The sequence below is a fragment of the Melanerpes formicivorus genome, unplaced genomic scaffold (assembly GCF_026170545.1).
Source record: "Melanerpes formicivorus ecotype bairdi unplaced genomic scaffold, bMelFor1.0.p_v2 SCAF_25, whole genome shotgun sequence".
NCBI lineage: Eukaryota > Metazoa > Chordata > Aves > Piciformes > Picidae > Melanerpes > Melanerpes formicivorus.
In genome coordinates, this window is record NW_027142377.1 from 1,351,579 (window position 1) to 1,372,399 (window position 20,821).

The window sequence follows — 20,821 nt, forward strand, 5'->3', positions numbered from 1 at the left end:
GGGGAAAAGGGCAGGCGTGCGCATGGGCAGGAGCGAGCGGAAGGGGCGTGCGCATGCGCGGTGAGCACAGAGCGTGGCGGAGGAGGGGTGGTGCGCATGCGCAGTGAGCGCGCGGCGGGGGCCGGCGGTGCCCGGGCCGTTCGCATCCCTTTATGGAGCACCTAAGGACGCCGCTCTGGCCTGCGGCCTGCAGGTGTGCTGCCCGCGCTGGGCTCGGCTTGCCGTCCGCGCTGCAGGCTGCCACCCGCGCCGCCTGTTCGCTCGTGTGAGGCCGTAGGGCCTGATCCTTCCTGAAAGTCCCTGTGGAGAGAGCTGGGCTGTTGTGTCTAGCGCCGGGCTGCCCGCTTCATGAGAGACAAGGGCGTGCTGGGGGGAGTCCAAGGGTGATGAGATTAGAAGACCTCCTAAGAGGAGCTGTGGAGAGGCTTGGGGCTGCTCAGCCTGGTGAAGAGCAGCCTGAGGGGGGGATCTCCTCAGGGGTGGGTGGGTGTGGTGGGGATGGAGCCAGACCTTGCTCAGTGGTGTGCAGAGATAGCATAGAAATGGGGAGAGCCAGATTGGCTGTCAGGAAGAGGTTATTGCCCAGGAGGGTGGTGAGAGACTGGCACAGGTTGCCCAGGGAGGTGGTGGAAGCCTCCTGCCTGGAGGTTTTTCAGGCCAGGCTGGCTGTGGCTGTGAGCAACCTGCTGTGGTGTGAGGTGTCCCTGCCCATGGCAGCAGGGGGGTTGGAGCTGGATGCTCCTTGAGGTCCCTTCCAACCCTGACAGTTCTGTGATTCTGTGATCACCCTAATTTGCATTTGAAGCCATCACCAGGAGATGCTGTTCCACTTTCCTTCTGCTCCCTGTCTGCCAGGGGCTGTCTGCAAACCAGTGCTAGGCCACTGTCCCTCGAGACCCTACTGCTTATACAGGGAATTTCCCTCAAGGCTTTAGGTCCCTCTGAGGTGGGAAGGGCCTGCTCTGTTTGCATCACCAGGACTGCAGTATGTGCCCTATGAGGAGAGGCTGAGAGCCCTGGGGCTGTTTAGTCTGGAGAGGAGAAGACTCTAAATGTTTATAATGAGGGCTGGGGGTCAAGAGGCAGGGGATAGGCTCTGGTCAGCTGCACCCTGTGATAGGACCAGGGGCAATGGGTTCTATGATAAAGGGCAATGAGCACAATCTGGAGCGCAGGAGGTTTCATTCAGTGGAGAAAAGACAGGTTGCTGGAGGCCTGGAGCAGGCTGACCAGAGAATTTGTGGAGTCTCCTTCTCTGGAGGGTTTCTAAAGCACCTGGACACTGCTGTCCTGGGCAGACTGATCTAGGCAAACCTGCATCTCTGCTGAATTGTCATCTCGGCCTCAGAGGCAGAGATAGAGCAGGGATAGAGGTGTCAATCTGTTGTAGGGTAGGAGAACTCTGCAGAGGGACCTAGACAGGCTGGACAGATGGGCAGAGTCCAACATGATGGCATTTAACAAGTCCAAGTACCAGGTGCTGCACTTTGGCCACAACAACTCCATGCAGTGCTACAGGCAGAGAGGGACCTGGGGGTGCTGGTTGATGGTAGGCTGAACATGAGCCAGCAGTGTGCCCAGGCAGCCAAGAGGGCCAATGGCATCCTGGCCTGCATCAGGAACAGTGTGGCCAGCAGGAGCAGGGAGGTCATTCTGCCCCTGTACACTGCACTGGTTAGGCCACACCTTGGGTCCTGTGTCCAGTTCTGGGCTCCTCAATTTAAGAAGGACATTGAGATGCTGGAAGGTGTCCAGAGAGGGGCAACAAAGCTGGGGAGGGGTCTGGAGCACAGCCCTGTGAGGAGAGGCTGAGGGAGCTGGGGTTGCTTAGCCTGGAGAGGAGGAGGCTCAGGGGAGACCTCATTGCTGTCTACAACTCCCTGAAGGGAGGTTGCAGCCGGGTGGGGGTTGGTCTCTTCTCCCAGGCAAGCAGCACCAGAACAAGAGGACACAGTCTCAAGCTGTGCCAGGGGAGGTTTAGGCTGGATGTTAGGAAGAAATTCTTCGCAGAAAGAGAGATTGCCCATGGGAATGTGCTGCCCAGGGAGGTGGTGGAGTCACCATCCCTGGAGGTGTTTACAAAGAGCCTGGATGAGGCACTTGGTGCCATGGTCTGGTTGATCAGATGGTGTTGGGTGATAGGTTGGACTTGATGATCTCTGAGGTCTTTTCCAGCCTGGTTAATTTTGTATTCTGTAAAAATATGATTCCAGGTCTACAGGTTAAAGGAAGTGGTTCCCAGCTGTGCTGCCCTTGCAGGGGCTGAGGAGCAGCATGGAGCAGCAGGTGGGGCTGGCAGCGCTGCCTGCAGCTGTGGATGACTGCGTCCCCCGGAGCCCGCTCCGCAACCCAGCTGTCGCCTCCTGTGGCTACAAACTGCTGTGCCTCAGGTAAGGGGCTGCTCCCTGTGGGGAGGGCCCTTCTGGGGGCTGCCTGAGGCACCCCTTGATGCACTGCTCTCTCTGCCTGCAGGATCCAAGTGAGGAAGGTGGCCAGTGAGCGGGACAAGGCGAGGCTGGACCTGGAGAGAGCGCAGAGGCGCTGCCTGCGGCTCGGCAGGGAGGTGGACGAGCAGCACGTGGCTCTTGAGCACACCCAGAGCAAGCTCAAGTAGGAGGCCTGGTTTGGTGGGGCAGGGAAAATGCTTTTCCTGGGGGTGCCTCCAGGCTCTCCTTCCTACCCTGCTACCCCTTTAAGAACCTCCTGCTTGTTCTGCCGTTGTCAGTGGCAGAGAAGTCCCTGGAGATCCCTCCTGCACATTATGGTCCCAGCAGCCTCACCTCCTGCTTTCTGGGGGGGTGGTGGGGGTGGGGTCTGCACCTTTTGGCCATCTGGGAACACATTCTAGGTGCCTCAACCGTGTTGGGTTTTCCCCCCCAGGGATTTTCAGGCAGAACTAGAGGCAAAAGAGCAGCTTCTGCAGGAAGCAGTCAGTCACCAGGTGAAGCTGGAGGCTGAGGCACAGTTCCTCCAGGGCAAAGAGGCCAGCCTGCAGGGGAGGCTGAACCACACAATGAAGGTAAGGGGAACTGACCTGAGGTCAAAAGCTTCATTTCTTCAGAGGTGGTGACAAGCATGGGTAGTTTGTGTTGGTCTTTCTGGGAAAAGACAGAGGTTTTATGCAGAGAAATCATCAGCCACCTCTATACTATTGATCTAAAGGCAGAGCTTGTTCCCTTGCCATGACATGATTCAATCCCCATGCTGCCTCCTGGGAGGGGTTTGGCTCTTGGTGACACCTGAACACTTGGTGGCTGAGGGTAAAACTCTGCCAGGGACCATGCCCAAGGCAGAGATCATGGAATGGTCCAGGCCAGAAGGCACCTCCAGAACTCATCCAGTCTAGCTCCTGCAGTCAGCAGGGACACCTCCAACTAGATCAGGTTGCCCAGAACCCTGTCCAGCCTCACCTTGAATATCTCCAGGGAAGGAGCCTCAACCACCTCCATGGGCAACCTGTTGCAGTGTTCCAGGACCCTCACAGTGAAGAACCACTTCCTGTTATCCAATATCAATCTACCCTTCTCTAGTTTCAAGCCATTGCCCCTTGTCCTGTCCCTGCAGGCCTTTCCAAACAGTCTCTCCCCATCCTTCTTGAAACCCCCTTCAGGTACTGAAAGACTGCTCTAAGGTCTCCCCAGAGCCTCCTCTTCCCCAGGCTGAGCACCCCCAGCTCCCTCAGCCTGTCCCCACAGCAGAGGTGCTCCAACTCCCTGATCATTTTCATGTCCCTCTTCTGGACCCTCTCCATCAGGTCCATATTTTTCCTATATTGAGGGCTCCAGAGCTGCACACAGTCCTCCAGGTGAGGTCTCACCAGAGCCAAGTGTCAGAATCAGCTCTCTGGATCTCTGGCAGTGCTGCTTTGGATGCAGCCCAGGATGTGATTTGCCTTCTGTGCTGCAGGCTCACACTGCTCCTGTCCAGCTTCTCCCCTGTCAGCCCCCCAAGTCCTTTTCCTCAGGGCTGCTTTCTGTCACCTCCACCCCCAGCCTATATTGACAGTGAAGATTGTTCTAGCCCAGGTGCAGGACCCTGCTCTTGCTCTTATGATGTCTGCATGCCTGGGATTTTCCCTGTGCTGTTCAGCTTAGAAATACAGATGAAGATCCCTGGAGGTTTTTCAGGCCAGGCTGGCTGTGAGCAACCTGCTGTAGTGTGAGGTGTCCCTGCCCATGGCAGGGGGGTTGGAACTGGCTGCTCCTTGAGGTCCCTTCCAACCTTGACAGTTCTATGATCCTAAGGACTCACTGCCTTTGTTGGCTGTGAATGATACCATAGTTTAGTGAAGCCAGAGGTAGAGCTGAGCCCCTGGGGCTGTCTGGCACTCCTGTATCTGTCCTTTGGAGAGATGAGCCAAAGCCCAGCCCGTGGTGGCTGGTGCCAGCAGTGTGCTGTCCAAAGCAGGCTCTCCTGGCAGCTGTGCTGTCCCTTGTGTGGCTAATGAAGCTGTCCTGCAAGGTGAAAAGCCACAACATCAAGAGGATCTTCTCCCCTATGTCTGCAGGAGAACTCAGAGCTGCAAAACAAGGTCACAGAGATGGCTGAGAAACTGGCAGCCTCTGAGCAGCTGGTGTTGGAGCTGCAGAGAGAACTCAGCTGGCTGGTGAAGGACAAGGTCACTTCTTCTGTTGCAGTTAAGTAGGAGCTTCACAGGAGCTCAGCAAAAGATTGACCCTTTTCTGTTGAATCTTGTGGGATTTGGGGTTGCTTCTTATGGCCTCCCCCTCTTTGAGCTCTGCTGCTCAGCAGTGACCACCTGGAAAGGAAGAAAAATGCTGGCATTTAATTTAGGCCTTTCAGAGCTGGAAACCCCACAAAACCCAAACAGCAAAACAGGGAGGAAAGTTTGTAGCAAATTCTGCCAATCTGCAGTCTCCCAAGGGAGAGCTTTAGAGTTTGGTTTCCAGAGAAGTAAAGCTCTCTTTTTCATAAGGACTGAAATAAAGGCTTGGTTTGAGTGGCTTGCCCCCCAGGGAGGCACCTGGTCCAAAGGCTCTGGGGAAAGAAGAGAATCTGTGATCCAGGGGAACCAACCTGCCCTGGAGTTTGGGGTCTCTCACACCTGCCAGAACTCTCTTTTCCCTCCTCCTTCAGTGCTGGGCCCCATCCTGTTCAATATCCTTATTGATGATCTGGATGAGGGCATTGAGTCCATCATCATCAGGAAGTTTGGGGCAGGAGTTGATCTGTTAGAGAGTAGGAGAGCTCTGCAGAGGGACCTTGCCAGGCTGGGCAGATGGGCAGAGTCCAAGGGCAGGAGATTGAACACATCCAAGTGCCAGGTTCTACACAGTGGCCACAACAACCCCAGGCAGTGCTACAGGCTGGGGTCAGAGTGGCTGGAGAGCAGCCAGGCAGAAAGGGACCTGGGGGTAGTGGTTGATAGTAGGCTGAACATGAGCCAGCAGTGTGCCCAGGGGGCCAAGAAGGCCAATGGCATCCTGGCCTGCATCAGGAACAGTGTGGCCAGCAGGAGCAAGGAAGTCATTGTGCCCTGTGCTCAGCACTGGTTGGGCCACACCTTGAGTCCTGTGTCCAGTTCTGGGCTGCTCAATTCAAGAAAGATGTTGAGTTGCTGGAAGGTGTCCAGAGAAGGGCAACAAAGCTGGGGAGGGGTCTGGAGCACAGCCCTGTGAGGAGAGGCTGAGGGAGCTGGGGTTGCTTAGCCTGGAGAGGAGGAGGCTCAGGGGAGACCTCATTGCTCTCTACAACTACCTGAAGGGAGGTTGTAGCCAGGAAAGGGTTGGTCTCTTCTCCCAGGCAAGCAGCACCAGAACAAGAGGACACAGTCTCAAGCTGTGCCAGGGGAGGTTTAGGCTGGATGTTAGGAAGAAATTCTTCGCAGAAAGAGAGATTGGCCATGGGAATGTGCTGCCCAGGGAGGTGGTGGAGTCCCCATCCCTGGAGGTGTTCAGGAGGAGACTGGATGGGGTGCTTGGTGCCATGGGTTAGTTGATTAGATGGGGTTGGGTGATAGGTTGGACTCGATGATCTCTGAGGTCTCTTCCAACCTGCTCTGCTCTACTCTAGCTCTAGCTCTAGCTGTACTCTAGCTCTGCTCTAGCTCTAGCTCTGCTCTACTCTAGCTCTAGCTCTACTCTAGCTCTATTCTTACTCTGCCCTACTCTATTCTGCATCTGACCCACCCGGCAGGGGTCCCTGGGAGCTCTCCCCTGGAGTGTGTGGCTTGGGTGAGCAGCAGAGCCCTCTGGAGAGGCGAGAAGGGCCTTGACCCTGCTGTGTTTGTCTGTGCTGGTGCAGCTGTGCCGGGAGGAGCCCCGCGGCCGGGAGCTCGGGGAGCGGAGCGAGCGCTTTGCAGAGCTGGTGCTGGAGTATGAGCGGCAGTGCCAGGTACCACTGCTCCTGGGAGGGCTCCCAGCGGCTGGCCACCTCCCCCTGGGGGAGGGCAAGGAGGCAGCCCTCACCTGAGTGCACAGAGGGCTGGCCCTCTGCTGGGAGGACAGGCTGAGGGAGCTGGGGTTGTTCGGCCTGGAGAAGAGAAGATTCTGGGGGGACCTCGGGAGCCTTCCAGTGCCTGGAGGGATCCTACAGGAAGGCTGCAGAGGGACTTCTTAGCAACAGGCCAAAGGGCAATGGTTTGAAGCTGAGGGCAGGGTTAGACTGCAGCTGAAGGAGAAGTTCTTCAGTAGGAGGGTGGTGAGACTCTGGAGCAGGCTGCCCGGGGGGTTGTGGATGTCTCCTCCCTGGAGGTGTTCAAGGCCAGGCTGGATAAGACCTTGAGCAGCCAAATCTAGCTGAGAGGTGTCCCTGCCCATGGCAGGAGGTTGGAGTAGATGAGCTCTGAGGTGCCTTCCAACCTGAGCCATTCTCTGATGCCTCTTGCCCTGCTCAGTCTTGGCAGGAGGCAGCTGTGCCCCCAGTCAAGCAGCCCTCCAGAGGGTGGTTTGGTTGCTGGGATAGCAGTGAGGAGGAAATCGGGGTGGGTCCTAAGTGCTTCTTCCCTTCCTACCACCTCATAGCTATTACTTTTGGAAGCCGTGTGGCTCTGTGCCTGAGGACAGCCCACCCTGGCCTCTGGTGCACTTCTGCTTGAACTGAAGGAGAAGACTCTGCTTTGGGAGCTCGTGTCAACTAAATTCTTTTGGGTTTCTCTCCTTCCTTCTTGCCTCTGCTTTAACAATCCCTACAAAACTCCTTGCTGCTGAGCACTGCTAGAGAGTCAAGGTGAGCCTGGACAGGTGCCTGGGGTGTGTGTGTGTTGCACCTCCTGCAGGTAGCTCTGCTCCTGCCCAGGGCTTTGGGCTCCCTGGGGCATGAGCAGAGCCTCTGCTTCACTTCTCTCACTTTTAAGTGACTTGTGTCCCTTGCATGTGGTGAGCTGCTGGGTGCTCTGTGCCTTGGCTCCCAAGTGCTGTGTTTATGATCCATTTCCAAGGTTCCAAGTGCTGCTGGTGGCTTGGGAACACTGCTGAGCAGGTGACAGTAACTTAGCAAATCTGATCAGGCTGAGAGCTGGCTGCAGGCAAACCTCATGGAGCTCAATAAGGACAAGTGCAGGCTCCTGCAGCTGGGGAACAACAGCTGGCACCAGTACAGGATAGGGCCTGCTCTGCTGGGGAGCAGTTCCAGATAGAAAGACCTTGGAGTGCTGGTGGGCAGCAAGTTCTGCATGGGACAGCAGTGTGTCCTTATGGCCAAGAGGGCCAAGGGTATCCTGGGGGGCAGCAAGAAAAGTGTGGCCAGCAGGGCTGGGGAGGTTCTGCTCCCCCTCTGCTCTGCCCTGCTGAGACCACACCTGGAATACTGTGTCCAGTTCTGGGCTCTCCAGTTCAAGAGAGACAGAGACCTGCTGGGGAGAGTCCAGCAGAGCTATGAGGATGACTGTGAGACTTGAGCATCTCTGCTGTGAAGAGAGACTGAGAGCCCTGGAGCTGTTTAGTCTGGAGAGGAGAAGGCTGAGAGGGATCTGATCAATGTCTATCAGTAGCTGAGGTCTGGGGGTCAAGTGGAGGGGGCCAAGCTCTTTTGGGTGGTGCCCAGTAATAAGCCAAGGAACAACAGCTACAAGCTTGAACACAGAAGGTTCCACCTCAACATGAGGAGAAACTTGTTAGGTGTGAGGCTGCTGGAGGCCTGGAGCAGGCTGCCCAGAGAGGTTGTGGAGTCTCCTTCTCTGGAGCCTTTCCATCCCCACCTGGCTGTGTTCCTGTGTGCCCTGCCCTGGGTGCCCCTGCTCTGGCAGGGGGGTTGGCCTGGATGATCTCTGGAGATCCCTTCCAACCTCTAATGTACTGTGGTGCTGTGAAATCTCCTTTCCATTTGGAGTCAAAGCATTTCTTGGGTGCAGAAGATGTAACCAGCACAGCACTGCTCCAGGTGGCACCAGAGGGTAGGAGATGCTTAGTGCTGCAGTTTTTCCTCTCACTGAGCTGCCCCAGAGTTGTGCATGAGAGTCACAGAATAGTAAAAGGTTGGAGATTGCTGAGGCCAATCCCTGCTGCCTAAGCAGGCAACCTGGAGCTCTGTGTCCAGCTCTGGAGCCTCTCTTCCAGGAAGGATCTGGAGGTGCTGGAAGGGGTCCAGAGAAGGGCCTTGAGGATGAGCAGAGGGCTGGAGCTGCTCTGCTCTGGAGACAGCCTGAGAGAGTTGGGGTTGTGCAGTCTGGAGAGGAGAAGGCTCCCAGGAGACCTTCTTGTGGCCTTGCAGTATCTGCAGGGGGCTCCAAGAAAGCTGGGGAAGGACTTTTGAGGGTGTCAGGGAGTGATAGGACTGGGGGGAATGGAGCCAAACTAGAAGTGGGGAGAATCAGATTGGATGTCAGGAAGAAGTTCTTGCCCCTGAGGGTGGTGAGAGACTGGCACAGGTTGCCCAGGGAGGTGGTGGAAGCCTCCTGCCTGGAGGTTTTTCATGCCAGGCTGGCTGTGGCTGTGAGCAACCTGCTGTAGTGTGAGGTGTCCCTGCCCATGGCAGGGGGGTTGGAGCTGGATGCTTCTTGAGGTCCCTTCCAGCCCTGACAGCTCTATGATTCTATGATCACCCTAATTTGAATTTGAAGCCATCACCAGGAGATGTTGTTCTACCTTCCTTCTGCTCCTGAGATGGGGCAGGCTCTCATGCTGGTCTCTGAGGAGGTCTCTTCTCTCCAGACTAAACAGCCCCAGGGCTCTCAGCCTCTCCTCACCAGGCAGTGCTCCAGGCCTTCAGCAGCCTTGCAGCCCTCCCTTGGACTCTCTCCAGCAGATCCCTGTCCCTCCTGAGCTGGGGAGCCCAGAACTGGATGCAAGATTCCAGGTGAGGTCTCAGCAGGGCAGAGCAGAGGGGGAGGAGAACCTCCCTGGCTCTGCTGGACACACTCCTCTGAATGCCCTCCAGGAGCCCCTTGGCCTTCTTGGCCCCCAGGGCACATTGCTGTCCCCTGCAGAACTTGCTGCCCACCAGCACTCCCAGGCCCTTCTCCCCAGGGCTGCTCTCCAGCAGATCCCCTCCCAACCTGTCCTGCTGCAGTTTATTCTTCCTCCCCAGCTGCAGGACTCTGCACTGATCCTTGTTGAGCCTCAGTAGGTTCCTCTGTGCCCAGCTCTCAGTCTGCCCAAGTCTCTGCATGGCCTCACAGCCTCCAGGGGTCTCAGCCAAGCTCCCAGTTTGGTCTCATCACCAAACCTTCTGGGCAGACACTCTGCTTTGTGCATGCAGTTGCTTGTGGCTCTTCATTCTCTAGTGCCTGATGGTGGTGGACAAGGTAATCTGGCCTTGTATTTCCTCTGTGGCTCTTCCAAAAGCTCTCATCCCTGCTTTTCCCTCCTCTGGAAGGACAAATCCCCCAGCCTTCCACACTGACAGTGCTGGTGAGGGGGCTCTGAGTTCACATGGCTGCTGGGAGCCATGAGTGCTTGCCTCTCCTCAGCCCTGGGGACCCTTGTGGCTGCCTCATGACCAGTCTGTGTGCTTCAGGTGCTGTGGGAGCAGAATGGAGTGCTGCAGAGGGAGCTGCAAAGGCTGCAGGAGAGCAAGGCTGGGAGGGAGCTGCCAGCAGCAGGTAAAATGCAGGAGGGTTTGCTGCCTCTCCATCCTCTCAACAGGGAGGTTCCCCTCCTGAGTTTCCCTGGCAGTGTGGGGTGGCTTGTGGGGCCTGAGCTGTTGCTGCCAGTGCTGTACTGGGAAGAAGGGAGGTGATGGGTAGTGAGGAGGGAGGTGAGACTGAGGGAAGGAGGCTCTTCCAGCTCCAAAGCTGGTGCTGGTGACCTGTGGACTAGCTGGGGGGGGCGGGCACAGACAGATTTTCATGCCTGAGGGTGTTGAGGAAGCTGTCCTGAAGAGTTAGCAGCTCCCAGCTGCAGCTTGGGAGGTTCAGGCTGAGCATTAGGAATCAAACTTTCTGGCCCCAAAGGGATGTTCCAGTCCTGGGACTGGTTGCCACCTAGAGGGGGGCCCTCCATCAGCTGGGATTGGATGGACTGGGCTACAGCAAGCTGCAGCCACCCTGAGCAGAAGCAGCAGGCCTGGCCTGCCTTGTAGGTGTGCCTCTGCCAGCCTGCTGCTCTCCCAGCCCTCTGCTTCCAACTCCTGTGTGCACAGAGACATCACTCCCAATGGAGCAGCTCCAGGAGCAGCTGCAGGAGCAGCTGCAGGACCTGAAGGTGGAGCTGGAAACCAAGGTGAGGGGGTGAGGGAGGGAGGTGTCCTGTGCTTCTTGTCAGGGCTGCTTGGGCAAGCACCTTGCTTACAGCATGGCTGATGGAGCATCTGCTCTGGGAAGCTTGGTCAGGCTGGGGTTACTGCCTGGGCTTTCTGTGCCCACCTCAGCTGGCAGGAGGGTGTGCAGCCCTCTGTGGCTGCTAAAGGCTTTGTGGAAATCTTTGTCACCTTGCAAGGTGCTTGTGTGGGTCTTGCTCCTTTGTGGGGAGCACTGTGGCCAAGGGCCTGCTGTGGAGGGTGGAGTGTGGCTGTGAGGAGCAGTGGTGAATGATGCTGCAGCCTCTGCCTTCTCTCTGGTGTCCCTTGCAAACAAGGAGAAAGGGGAGGGCTTGGGACCCACTGATACCTGCTTGTCAGAGGCTGCTGCCTGGGGCTGGTGGTTGCCCTAAGTTTGATAGGGACCAGAAGTGCCTGAAGAGTGTCTCCCTGATGAGAGGCAGCAGGAGATTGATCTGAGTCAGAGCCTAGGGCTGGAGAGGGGAGCTCTTGGGAACACAGTGCTGAAATCCAACTCCTGTCTGTCCCAACAGATCAATTACTACAAGAAGGAAGTTGACTTAATGAGGAGAACCTTTGAGAGAGAGAGGAAGGACAGTGAGGAGAGCTTCAAGGCTGAGATGGGCAAGCTGGAAGAGCAGAAAGGAGACCTGAAGAGAACAGTTGCAAAGTACTGGGCTGAAACTGTCTGCCTGAAAGACCAAAAATGGGTGTGATGCCTGCAGCCAGAGGAGAGGCTGGAGGGGAGCTGGCCAGGGTGGGAGAGCAGCACACCAAAGACATTTACCAGCCAGGGCAGCAGCTGGACCAGGAGGGAGAAGAGCCTGTAAGGTCCCCTCTCAGCCTTCCCTTCTCCAGACTGAACAGCCCCAGGGCTCTCAGGCTTCCCTTGTAAGGGAGATGCTGCAGTCCCTTCAGCAGCCTTGGAGCCTCTGATGAGCTCTCTCCAGTAGTTCTCTGTCCCTCTTGGACTGGGGAGCCCAGAGCTGGACACAGTATTCCAGGTGTGGTCTAAGTAGGGCTGAGGAGAGGGGGAGGAGAACCTCCCTCAGCCTGCTGGCCACACTCTTCTTGCTGGCCCTGAGTATCCTCTTGGCCTTCTTGGCCACCAGGGCACATTGCTGTGGCATGGAGAGCTGCCAGCACCCAGCACTCCCAGGCCCTTCCCCAGGGAGCTGCTCTCCAGCAGCTCAGCCCTCACCTGTCCTGCTGCAGGAGGTTGTTCCTCCCCAGGGGCAGGACTCTACCCTTGTCCTTGTTGGACTTCAGGAGGTTCCCTCTGCCCAGCCCTCAGCCTGCCCAGCCCTGACTGAATGGCAGCACAGCCTGAGGGGTGCCAGCCACTGCTCCCAGCTTGGTGCCATCAGCAAAGTGCCTGAGGGTCCCCTCTGTGCCTTCCTCCAGACCAGGGATGAGGATGCTGAACAAGCCTGCTCCCAGCACTGAGCCCTGGGGATCCCCACCAGCCACCAGATGAGTCATAGAGTCATAGAATGACAGAATTAGAGTCACAGGATGATGGTCATGGAATGCTCTGGGTTGGAAGGGACCTCCAGAGTCAGCCAGCCCAACCCCTCTGCACTCAGCTGGGACATCCCCAACTAGAGCAGGTCTTTTCAGTGGTGCCCAGTGACAGGACAAGAGGTCAGAGGCACAAACTGGAACATAAGTTCCACCTAAACCTGAGGAGACAATGCTTGAATGCAAGGGTGTTGGAGCCCTGAAAGAGGCTGCCCAGGGAGGTGGGCAGTGTCCTGCTCTTGCCCCTCAGGCCTTTGAACACCCTGCAAGGACCCTGCAGTTCAGACTGTGTGACACAGGACTGAGCTCCCTTCCCACAGGGGCATGCATGGCCTCATGGGAGGCTGAGCAGCAGTGGGAGGATAGTGAGGCTGAGAGGTGACCTTGGGTTTGAGGTGCCAGCAGCTGTGGCCAGCACTGTAAAACCAGAGGCCTCACCCACAAGCTGGCTTCTCCACAGGTGGCTCTGTTGGAGTTCAGGCACTCAGCTCTCCACCTGGTTGTCCTGGAAATGGAATCTTGGTGTGTCTTGATGAGCCAAATCACTTGGTTTTCACTCCTTGGCAGGCCTGCAAAATAATTTCAGCCAGCTGGAATCCACACAAATTCAGAGTCTGATGCTATTTGGCCTTATTCCCCTTTATTTCCCTTCCCTTGATGGCCTGCTCCTGGGCCAGTGTATCATGATGGGCCTGGGCTGCATCCAAAGGAGCTTGACCAGAGCTGGAGAGAGGGGATCCTGCCCCTCTGCTCTGCCCTGGGGAGACCTCACCTGCAGGGCTGTGTCCAGCTCTGGGGCCCCCAACACAAGAGAGACCTGGAGATGATGCAGAGGGTGCAGAGGAGGCCACAAAGATGCTCAGAGGGATGGAGAACCTCTGCCGTGGGGACAGGCTGGGAGAGTTGGGGCTGCTCAGCCTGGAGAGGAGAAGGCTCCAGGGAGACCTCAGAGCTGCAGTTCAGTAGCTGCAGGGGAGCTGCAGGCAGGCTGGGGAGGGACTGTTCAGAAGGGCTTGGAGTGCTAGGCCCAGGGGCAGTGGTTTGAGAGTGGAGCAGAGTAGAGTTAGGTTGGCCCTCAGGAGGAAGTTGTGCCCAAGGAGAGTGGTGAGACACTGGCCCAGGCTGCCCAGGGCTGGGCTTGAGGCCCCATGCCTGGAGCCATTGAAGCTGAGGCTGGCTGTGTCCCTGTGCAGCCTGCTCTAGCTGGAGGTGTCCCTGCTGAGTGCAGGGAGGGGTGCACAGGATGCCCTTGGAGGGCCCCTTCCAACCCAGTGCCATCTGTGGCTGTGTGACTGTTGTGTGAGCTACTGGCTGCTGTGCCTCAGATTGCTTAGTTGTTGCTGTCCTTGCACACCAGAAGGGAAGGGAGCAGGAAGCCAGCAGAGAATGCCAAGAGCAAACTGGACTTGTGTGTAGTTCTCTCATTCTGCTCTCTCTCTCTCTCTCTGCAGGGCAGAGCTGTGCCAGCTGCTGGAGGAGAACACCTTGCTGAAAAGTCAACTTGGGAGCCTCCAGCAAGAATTGAGGCTGGCAGAGGGCAGTGAACACCATGGGTAAGAGGAGCCAGCTGTGGGAGGCTGGCAGCTGGGTGGCTAGGGAAGGACCAGCTCTCACAGCATCACCCAGGTTGGAAAAGACCTCAGAGATCATCAAGTCCAACCTAGTACCTAGTACCTAACACCTCCTGGCAACCAAACCATGGCTCCAAGTGCCACATCCAAGCCTTTTTGTGAACACCTCCAGGGATGGGGACTCCACCACCTCCCTGGGCAGCACATTCCAATGGTTAACAGCTCTCAGTGAAGAACTTTCTCCTCACCTTGAGCCTAAACCTCCCCTGGCACAGCTTGAGACTGTATCCTCTTGTTCTGGTGCTGGTTGCCTGGAAGAAGAGACCAACCCCCAGCTGTCTGCAACCTCCCTTCAGGTAGTTGTAGAGAGCAGTGAGGTCTCCCCTGAGCCTCCTCTTCTCCAGGCTAAGCAACCCCAGCTCCCTCAGCCTCTCCTCACAGGGCTGTGCTCCAGGCCCCTCCCCAGGCCCCTCCCCAGCCTCCTTGCCCTTCTCTGGACACGTTCAGGTATGGCAGCCTGGCATTTCCCAGAGCTCAGTGGGGCCAGCCTGCCTTCTGGCTTCTCACTTCTGAGCAACCCAGCACTCTCACATCCTTCACTCCACACAGGAGCAGCCAGTGCTGGGATGGCTTGGGCAGGCTGGAGCACAGGGGGCAGAGGCAGGTTTGGGCAGTGCTCTGGGGCTGGGCATGCTGCAGGAGGAGAGGATGAGCTTTGCCTCACAAACCTTTGGGCCAGTGGCCTGCTGCTGCCACCTTAGGAAGCTCGAGGTGGGTACTGGGGTCACCCACTGAGCCAGAGATGCAAGAAGGGATGGGTTTCATGCTGCAGGTGGTCCCAAGAGTCTGCCAAGCTCTCTCTCTCCCACTGTTCTCCATCCCCTGATTTCTTAGGCCTCTGGGAATGTTGCAGGACTTGGGTGTCCCCAGCTGTCTGCCCTAGCCTGGGCTGAGTCAGTTGTTGGGGCAGAGACACCTGACCTGTGCCTGACTGCATTCAAAGCCAGGTCTGTTAAGGGGTTTGCCTCCTGCAGGCCAAACCCAGATGTGGGACTGCTTGGAATGGGGCCCTCCTCTGGGTTCATGGTTTGCTGTGCTCTGAAGCTGATGCTGTCCTTCTCCCACCAGGAAACAGGCTTTGGGCAGAGAGATGGGGAAGGAGCAGGCTGAAGAGGCTGAGCTAAGAGTGTGGGTAAGCAGCCAGCAGCAGGAGGGGACAGGCTCCTGGCTGGAGGGCTTGGGAGGGCAAACACTGCACATCCTCACCAGAAAACAGCAACCCTGAGTTCAAACAAACCCAGGCTGGCCTTGAAGAATCACTCACAGCTCCATTCCAGTAAGAGTGGCTCACACAGGCTCACAGGATGTTAGGGGTTGGAAGGGACCTCTGGAGGTCTTCCAGTCCAAGCCCCCTGCCAGAGCAGGAGCACAGAATCCAGCACAGGTCACACAGGAACACAGCCAGACAGGGCTGGAAAGGCTCCAGAGAAGGAGACTCCACAACCTCTCTGGGCAGCCTGCTCCAGGCCTCTGGGACCCTCACAGGGAAAGAGTTTGTCTTCTTCCTGTTGAGCTGATGGATTGCAGCTTGAGGAGGGCAGATTGAGACTGGAGATGAGGAAGAAATTCTTGGCAGTGAGGGGGGGGAGACACTGGCACAGGCTGCCCAGGGAGGCTGTGGCTGCCTCCTGCCTGGAGGTGTTGGAGGCCAGGCTGGATGAGCAAGCTGGGCTGGTGGGAGGTGTCCCTGCCCATGGCAGGGGGTTGGGACTGGATGATCATTGAGGTCCCTTCCAACCCAACCCACTCTGTGAATTTGTGAAGGTGGGCAGTGGTTGCAGGCTGTTAGTTCTTCACCTTGTCCCTGGGATTTGTCTCGTGGCTGGGAAGCACAGCCTGGCTTTTGGGCATGTCTTCAGGGCCATCAGCCACAGCAGGGTGACCTGTGCTGGGCTGTGCTGGCTTCAGCTTGCATCAACCTTCAGCCACAAACCTGCTGCCCATTGCCTGCTCTTCCTGCTTTGGAGAGGGGCTGTGCTGGTTGGGCATTTTCACAGCTTCAGAGGTTGCTTTGGGCTGGGAGGGAGCCTCCAAGGGCCTCCTGTGCAACCCCCCTGCACTCAGCAGGGACACCTCCAGCTAGAGCAGGCTGCACAGGGACACAGCCAGGCTCAGCTTCAATGGCTCCAGGGCTATCTGTGCAGGTTTTCCTTGCCTGGGAATGCTGTTTGAACTTGGCCACTGGGCTTTGGGAGGTGAGGGCCCTTGTGCTGAGTGCCTCCAAGGCCCTGCAGTGACAGCAGTGTTCCTGAGTGGGAACCCCAGTGTGGGACAGCTTAATTCCCTCTTGCCTCTCTTCCCAGCCCAAGTCTCTGTGGGTCAGTTGTTGATTCTTTTTTCCTCAACCTTCCCCAGAGTGAGAAGAGCAAGGTGGAGGTCTCCCAGCTGAATGTCAAGATGTGTCAGCTGGGCAGTGAGGCTGCTGGGCACCAGGCTGGCCCTGGCACTGCCCAGCTGCAGAGGCAGAGGCCTGCAGAGGCTGAGTGGCTGCGAAGGGCAGAGATGGCCACGAAGCTGGAGCAGCCCCAGCAGCATGCAGCATGCAGGATGGAGGTGCAGCTGCTCCAGCAGCAGCTCAGGGCCTTGCAGGAGGAGGTGAGTCTCAGTCACTTGGTGGCAGGCTGCTGAGTGGCACCTGTGGTGTTGGTATTGCCCTGCTGGGGCTGTGCTGGATGCCTTCCCTGGGAAGAAAGGACTCTCCTCTTCCTCTTTGGGGGGGACAAAGGACTTGGCCTCCTGCCCAGCTGTGTCTGAGGCCACCTCAGGTGCAGCCTGGGACAGGTTCTTGCTTGTAGTTGCCCCAGCAGTGTCCCCTCTGTCCTTGTCCTGTGCAGGCTGGCTGGCTAGAGGGGCTGGAGGCTGAGTGGAGGTAGCTCACAGAGGAGTGCCAGGAGCTGTGGTTCCCCAGGGCTCAGCTGACAGCAGTGGCAGGGTCAGGCAGGGGCTGGACAGGGATGGCAGGGGCTAGGGAGGCCATGTCTGAGGGGAGGGCAACAAGGTGATGAGAGCAGGGGAACAAGAAGCCCTAGGCTAGAGGAAAGGCAGTGTGAGAAACCTCCAGATGTGTTAATATCCCTGTCCTGCCTTCTAGCATGGGCTCAGACACTGGCTTCCAGAGTACAGCTTGCCAGTGCCAGCCACTCCTAGGTAGCCCTAGGGCAGTGCTGGACCAGACCTGCTTCTGGTACTAAGCAGTTTTGCCCTTTGCTGGTGGCAGGAAGCAGAGGAGGTGCAATACAGGCAGGGATTGAAAGCCAGCTTGCCTGGGATGTAGCTTCAGGACAATCCCAGGGGAGCAGGCCCCTCTGCCTCCTGCCCTTCTGGCCCTTGGTGCTAGGACTCCCTCCCAGAGGATCCCTCCAGCAGCCCTTGCTGCTGGGCAAAGGGAGCATCTCTCCACCAGGGCTCCCAGTGTATTCTCCTGCAGCTCTGGGTGCTCCTGGCTCTCTAGGCTGCCCAGCAAGTGGCACTCCTGTGATCCTGCTGCTCTGCTGTGGCCATGCTGGTGTGAGAGCCAAGGTGAGGGCTGAGGGAGCTTTCTAACCTCTCCCCTCACCTGCAGCACGCCCTGGGCCTGTCTCATTGCTGGCACAAAGCTGTGACCAGCTCTTGGCCTTCCTCTGTTACAGCTCTCTGAAGCCAAAGCAAGCCTGAGCCTAGCCCAGACTCAGCATGCCCTGCAGTTGCAGCAGGCCAAGGCCCAGATGAACAACATGATGCCAAAGAGACAGTTTGAGCAGCTTCAAAACACCTTGAGAGAGGAACAGTGCAAGGCTCAGCACCTCCAGGAAGACCTAAGCCAGCAGGCTCAGCAGGCACACAGGCAGCTGGTCAGGACTCAGGTAAGCAGGGAGCTGCAGGAACCAGGCTCAGGGGAGCAGGGAGGGAATGCTGAGAGCCTGGAAGGCAGCTGTGGTTGAAGCCACCAGAGGTGGGGGCAGGTGATGCTGGGTAGCAAGAGCCCACATGGAAAAACAGTTGGTTCTTGACCTTCAAATGTAGCTGCAGTGTTCACTCTTCATGACCAGGATTACAAGGAGGGTCTGGAGGTGCTGGAAGGGGTCCAGAGAAGGGTCATGAGGGTGAGCAGAGGGCTGGAGCTGCTCTGCTCTGGAGACAGGCTGAGAGAGCTGGGGTTGTGCAGTCTGGAGAGGAGAAGGCTCCCAGGAGACCTTCTTGTGGCCTTGCAGGATGTGCAGGGGGCTCCAAAAAAGCTGGGGAGGGACTTTTGAGCATGTCAGGGAGTGACAGGACTGGGGGGAATGGAGCAAAAGTAGAAGTGGGGAGATTCAGATTGGATATTAGGAAGAAGCTCTTCCTCATGAGGGTGGTGAGAGACTGGCACAGGTTGCCCAGGGAGGTGGTGGAAGCCTCCTGCCTGGAGGTTTTTCAGGCCAGGCTGGCTGTGGCTGTGAGCAACCTGCTGTAGTGTGAGGTGTCCCTGCCCATGGCAGGGGGGTTGGAGCTGGCTGATCCTTGAGGTCCCTTCCAACCCTGACAATTCTATGACCCCAGCCACTGCCCTGCACCCAACCAGGAGCCCCTCCCCACTCCACTCCACCTCCCCCAGCAGACACCTTGTGGCTAGGAGGGCAGGAGTTAGCCAGGGAGACACTCTGGGTTGGCTCAGGCTGGGGCAAGAGGGTCTGAGCCCTCTGTGCTAATAAGTACAGCCTGAAGAGTGAGGTGGTTTTATCTTGGGCTTCTGTGAGGCTTCTCCTTTGTTTCAGGGTGGATTTAAGTGACCTGGGCAGAGGTGGAGCAAATTATAACCTAAGAAATGAGAAAGGAAACTGCACCCAAGGAAACTCTGTCTCTCCTTGGGCTCTTCCAGAGGTGGCTGAGAGAGGGGAGGTCCTGGGCTTGGTTTTATAGGAAACATTGCTGTTTTCTCTGCCCGCTCTTCAAACCACTTAGTGCTGGCCTAAGGAAACTTGTGCTGCTCTGTAGCCTCCTGCCCCACTGCTCCCTGCATCCTGCACCACTTCCCTGTTCTCCTTCTGGGAGTGAAGCCCTGGTGAAATGCATGATGCAGCTTGCCAGGGGCCAGGTGAGTGCTGAGGAGACCCAACCTTAGGCTTTGCTGCCTGCTGCAGGCAGCTGTGGGGCAGGCAGAGGGACTGGAGCACAGCCTGAGGAGTGCTGAAGCTGTGCTGGCAGAGAGGGTGGCTCAGCTCAGAGATGCCCAGAGATGCCCTGCCTGGCTGGGAAGCCTGCCTGGGGGTGCTGAACCTTTAAGACTCCTGTCCCTGTTGTAGGCCCAGCTCTCCAGGAACAAACTGCTGATTGAAGACCTGCGGGAGGAGAACAGGAGGTTGGCAGCAGCCCTGGAGGCAGCTGAGCTGAAGCAGAGGAGCACCGAGGAGAGGAACCAGCTTTTGGAGGAGCAAGCCTCAGCCCTGAAGCAGCTCATTGGAACAATCACACCAGCCTCTCTGAGTGGGTGATGGGGCACCTGCCAGGGCAGCTCTGCCCCTGCTCCTGGCCAGGGTTTCACAGACTCACAGGGTGGTAGGAGTTGGAAGGGACCTTTGTGAATCACCAAGTCCAACCCCCTGCCAGAGCAAGGTCAAGTGTGGAAGGGGAGGTCTGGCTGGGTTGGGAAATCATAGAAGCACAGAATTGTCAGGGTTGGAAGGGACTTCAAGGAGCATCCAGTTCCATCCCCCTGCCATGGGCAGGCACACCTCACACTGCAGCAGGTTGCTCACAGCCACAGCCAGCCTGGCCTGAAAAACCTCCAGGCAGGAGGCTTCCACCATCTCCCTGGGCAACCTGTGCCAGTCTCTCACCACCCTCATGGCCAAGAACCTCTTGAGGTTGTCATGGGCTCACCTCTGCAGCCTGCCCAGGTCCCTCAGGATGGATCCCTTCCCTCCAGCTGTCAGCAGCACCACACAGCTTGGTGCTGCTAGCAAACCTGCTGAGGGTGCACTCAATGCCACTGTCCATGCCCCCAACAAAGATTTCAGCTCAAGCCTCCAAGCTGGTGACCACTGCTGGGCACTGTGCTTCTTCAAGGGAGAGCAGTGAGCTGCATGGCACTGCCTGCCTTCTTGGCCTTCAGCTGCTCCCAGTGGGTATTGCTCTTGCAGAAAGAGCCTGCCCTGCCCAGGGCATTGCCCTTGTGTTGGCATGGTGGCCCTGCCCTCTCCTCTGAGGGCTGCCAGGGCAGAGGAGAGAGCTGGAGGCTGTGCCTGAGGAGGCTGCATGGCCCAGATTGTAGTGCTGATGCACTTGGCATCGTAAGAAACACCTCTTGGAGGCCTCTGCTGGGAGACCAAGCTTCCTCTCTCACCCTGGAAAGAAGCTTCTGCAGCCTCCTCTGACACTTACCAGAGAAGCACCCAGGTTGGAAAAGACCTCCGAGATCATCAAGTCCAACCTATTGCCTAACACCTCCTGACAACCAAGCCATGGCTCCAAGTGCCACATCCAAGCCTTTCTTGAACACCTCCACGGACAGGGACTCCACCACCTCCCTGGGCAGCACATCCCAAAGGCAAATTACTCTGTGAAGAATTTTCTTCTCACCTTGAGCCTAAACCTCCCCTGGCACAGCTTGAGACTGTGTCCTCTTGTTCTGGTGCTGGTTGCCTGGGAGAAGAGACCAACCCCCACCTGGCTACAACCTCCCTTCAGGCAGTTTTAGACAGCAATGAGATCTCCCCTGAGCCTCCTCTTCTCCAGGCTAAACAACCCCAGCTCCCCCAGCCTCTCCCCAGCTTTGTTGCCCCTCTCTGGACACCTCCCAGCATCTCAGTGTCCTTAACCTGAGGAGCCCAGAACTGGACACAGGACTCAAGGTGTGGCCTAACCAGTGCTGAGCACAGGGCACAATGACTTCCCTGCTCCTGCTGGCCACACTGTTCCTGATGCAGCCCAGGATGCCATTGGCCTTCTTGGCCACCTGGGCACACTGCTGGCTCATGTTCAGCTGCTGTCCACCAGTTCCCCCAGGTCCCTCTCTGCCTGGCTGCTCTCAGCTACTCTGACCCCAGCCTGCAGCAGTG

At 57.4% G+C, this 20,821-nt stretch overlaps 1 protein-coding gene across 4 annotated transcripts; it reads left to right on the top strand.

Annotated features, from left to right (window-relative positions):
* The first annotated feature begins 87 nt into the window (after positions 1-87).
* On the top strand, positions 88-20,627 carry LOC137448501 (ninein-like protein). 4 transcript variants are annotated; one of them, XM_068153052.1, is made up of 14 exons: positions 88-193; positions 2,214-2,390; positions 2,473-2,610; positions 2,881-3,019; positions 4,508-4,636; positions 6,265-6,354; positions 9,916-10,000; positions 10,480-10,619; positions 11,190-11,326; positions 13,629-13,730; positions 14,877-14,940; positions 16,164-16,403; positions 17,438-17,650; positions 19,067-20,627. In XM_068153052.1, the coding sequence occupies exons 2-14, from the start codon at positions 2,275-2,277 to the stop codon at positions 19,253-19,255; spliced, it is 1,782 nt and encodes a 593-aa protein (XP_068009153.1). In that variant the 5' UTR covers positions 88-193; positions 2,214-2,274; the 3' UTR covers positions 19,256-20,627. The 4 variants fall into 4 exon arrangements, with proteins under 4 accessions (XP_068009153.1, XP_068009154.1, XP_068009155.1 ...); XM_068153053.1 differs by having other exon boundaries at positions 10,540-10,619; XM_068153054.1 differs by lacking the exon at positions 6,265-6,354.
* The last annotated feature ends 194 nt before the right edge of the window (positions 20,628-20,821 follow it).

Bases quoted from the DNA above. Each gene is read 5' to 3' on its own strand.
- LOC137448501 (XM_068153052.1), top strand. From the start codon at position 2,275: ATGGAGCAGCAGGTGGGGCTGGCAGCGCTGCCTGCAGCTGTGGATGAC. The intron at 6,355-9,915 runs GTACCACTGCTC...TGTGTGCTTCAG, and splicing joins AGTATGAGCGGCAGTGCCAG to GTGCTGTGGGAGCAGAATGG. The intron at 13,731-14,876 runs GTAAGAGGAGCC...TTCTCCCACCAG, and splicing joins GAGGGCAGTGAACACCATGG to GAAACAGGCTTTGGGCAGAG.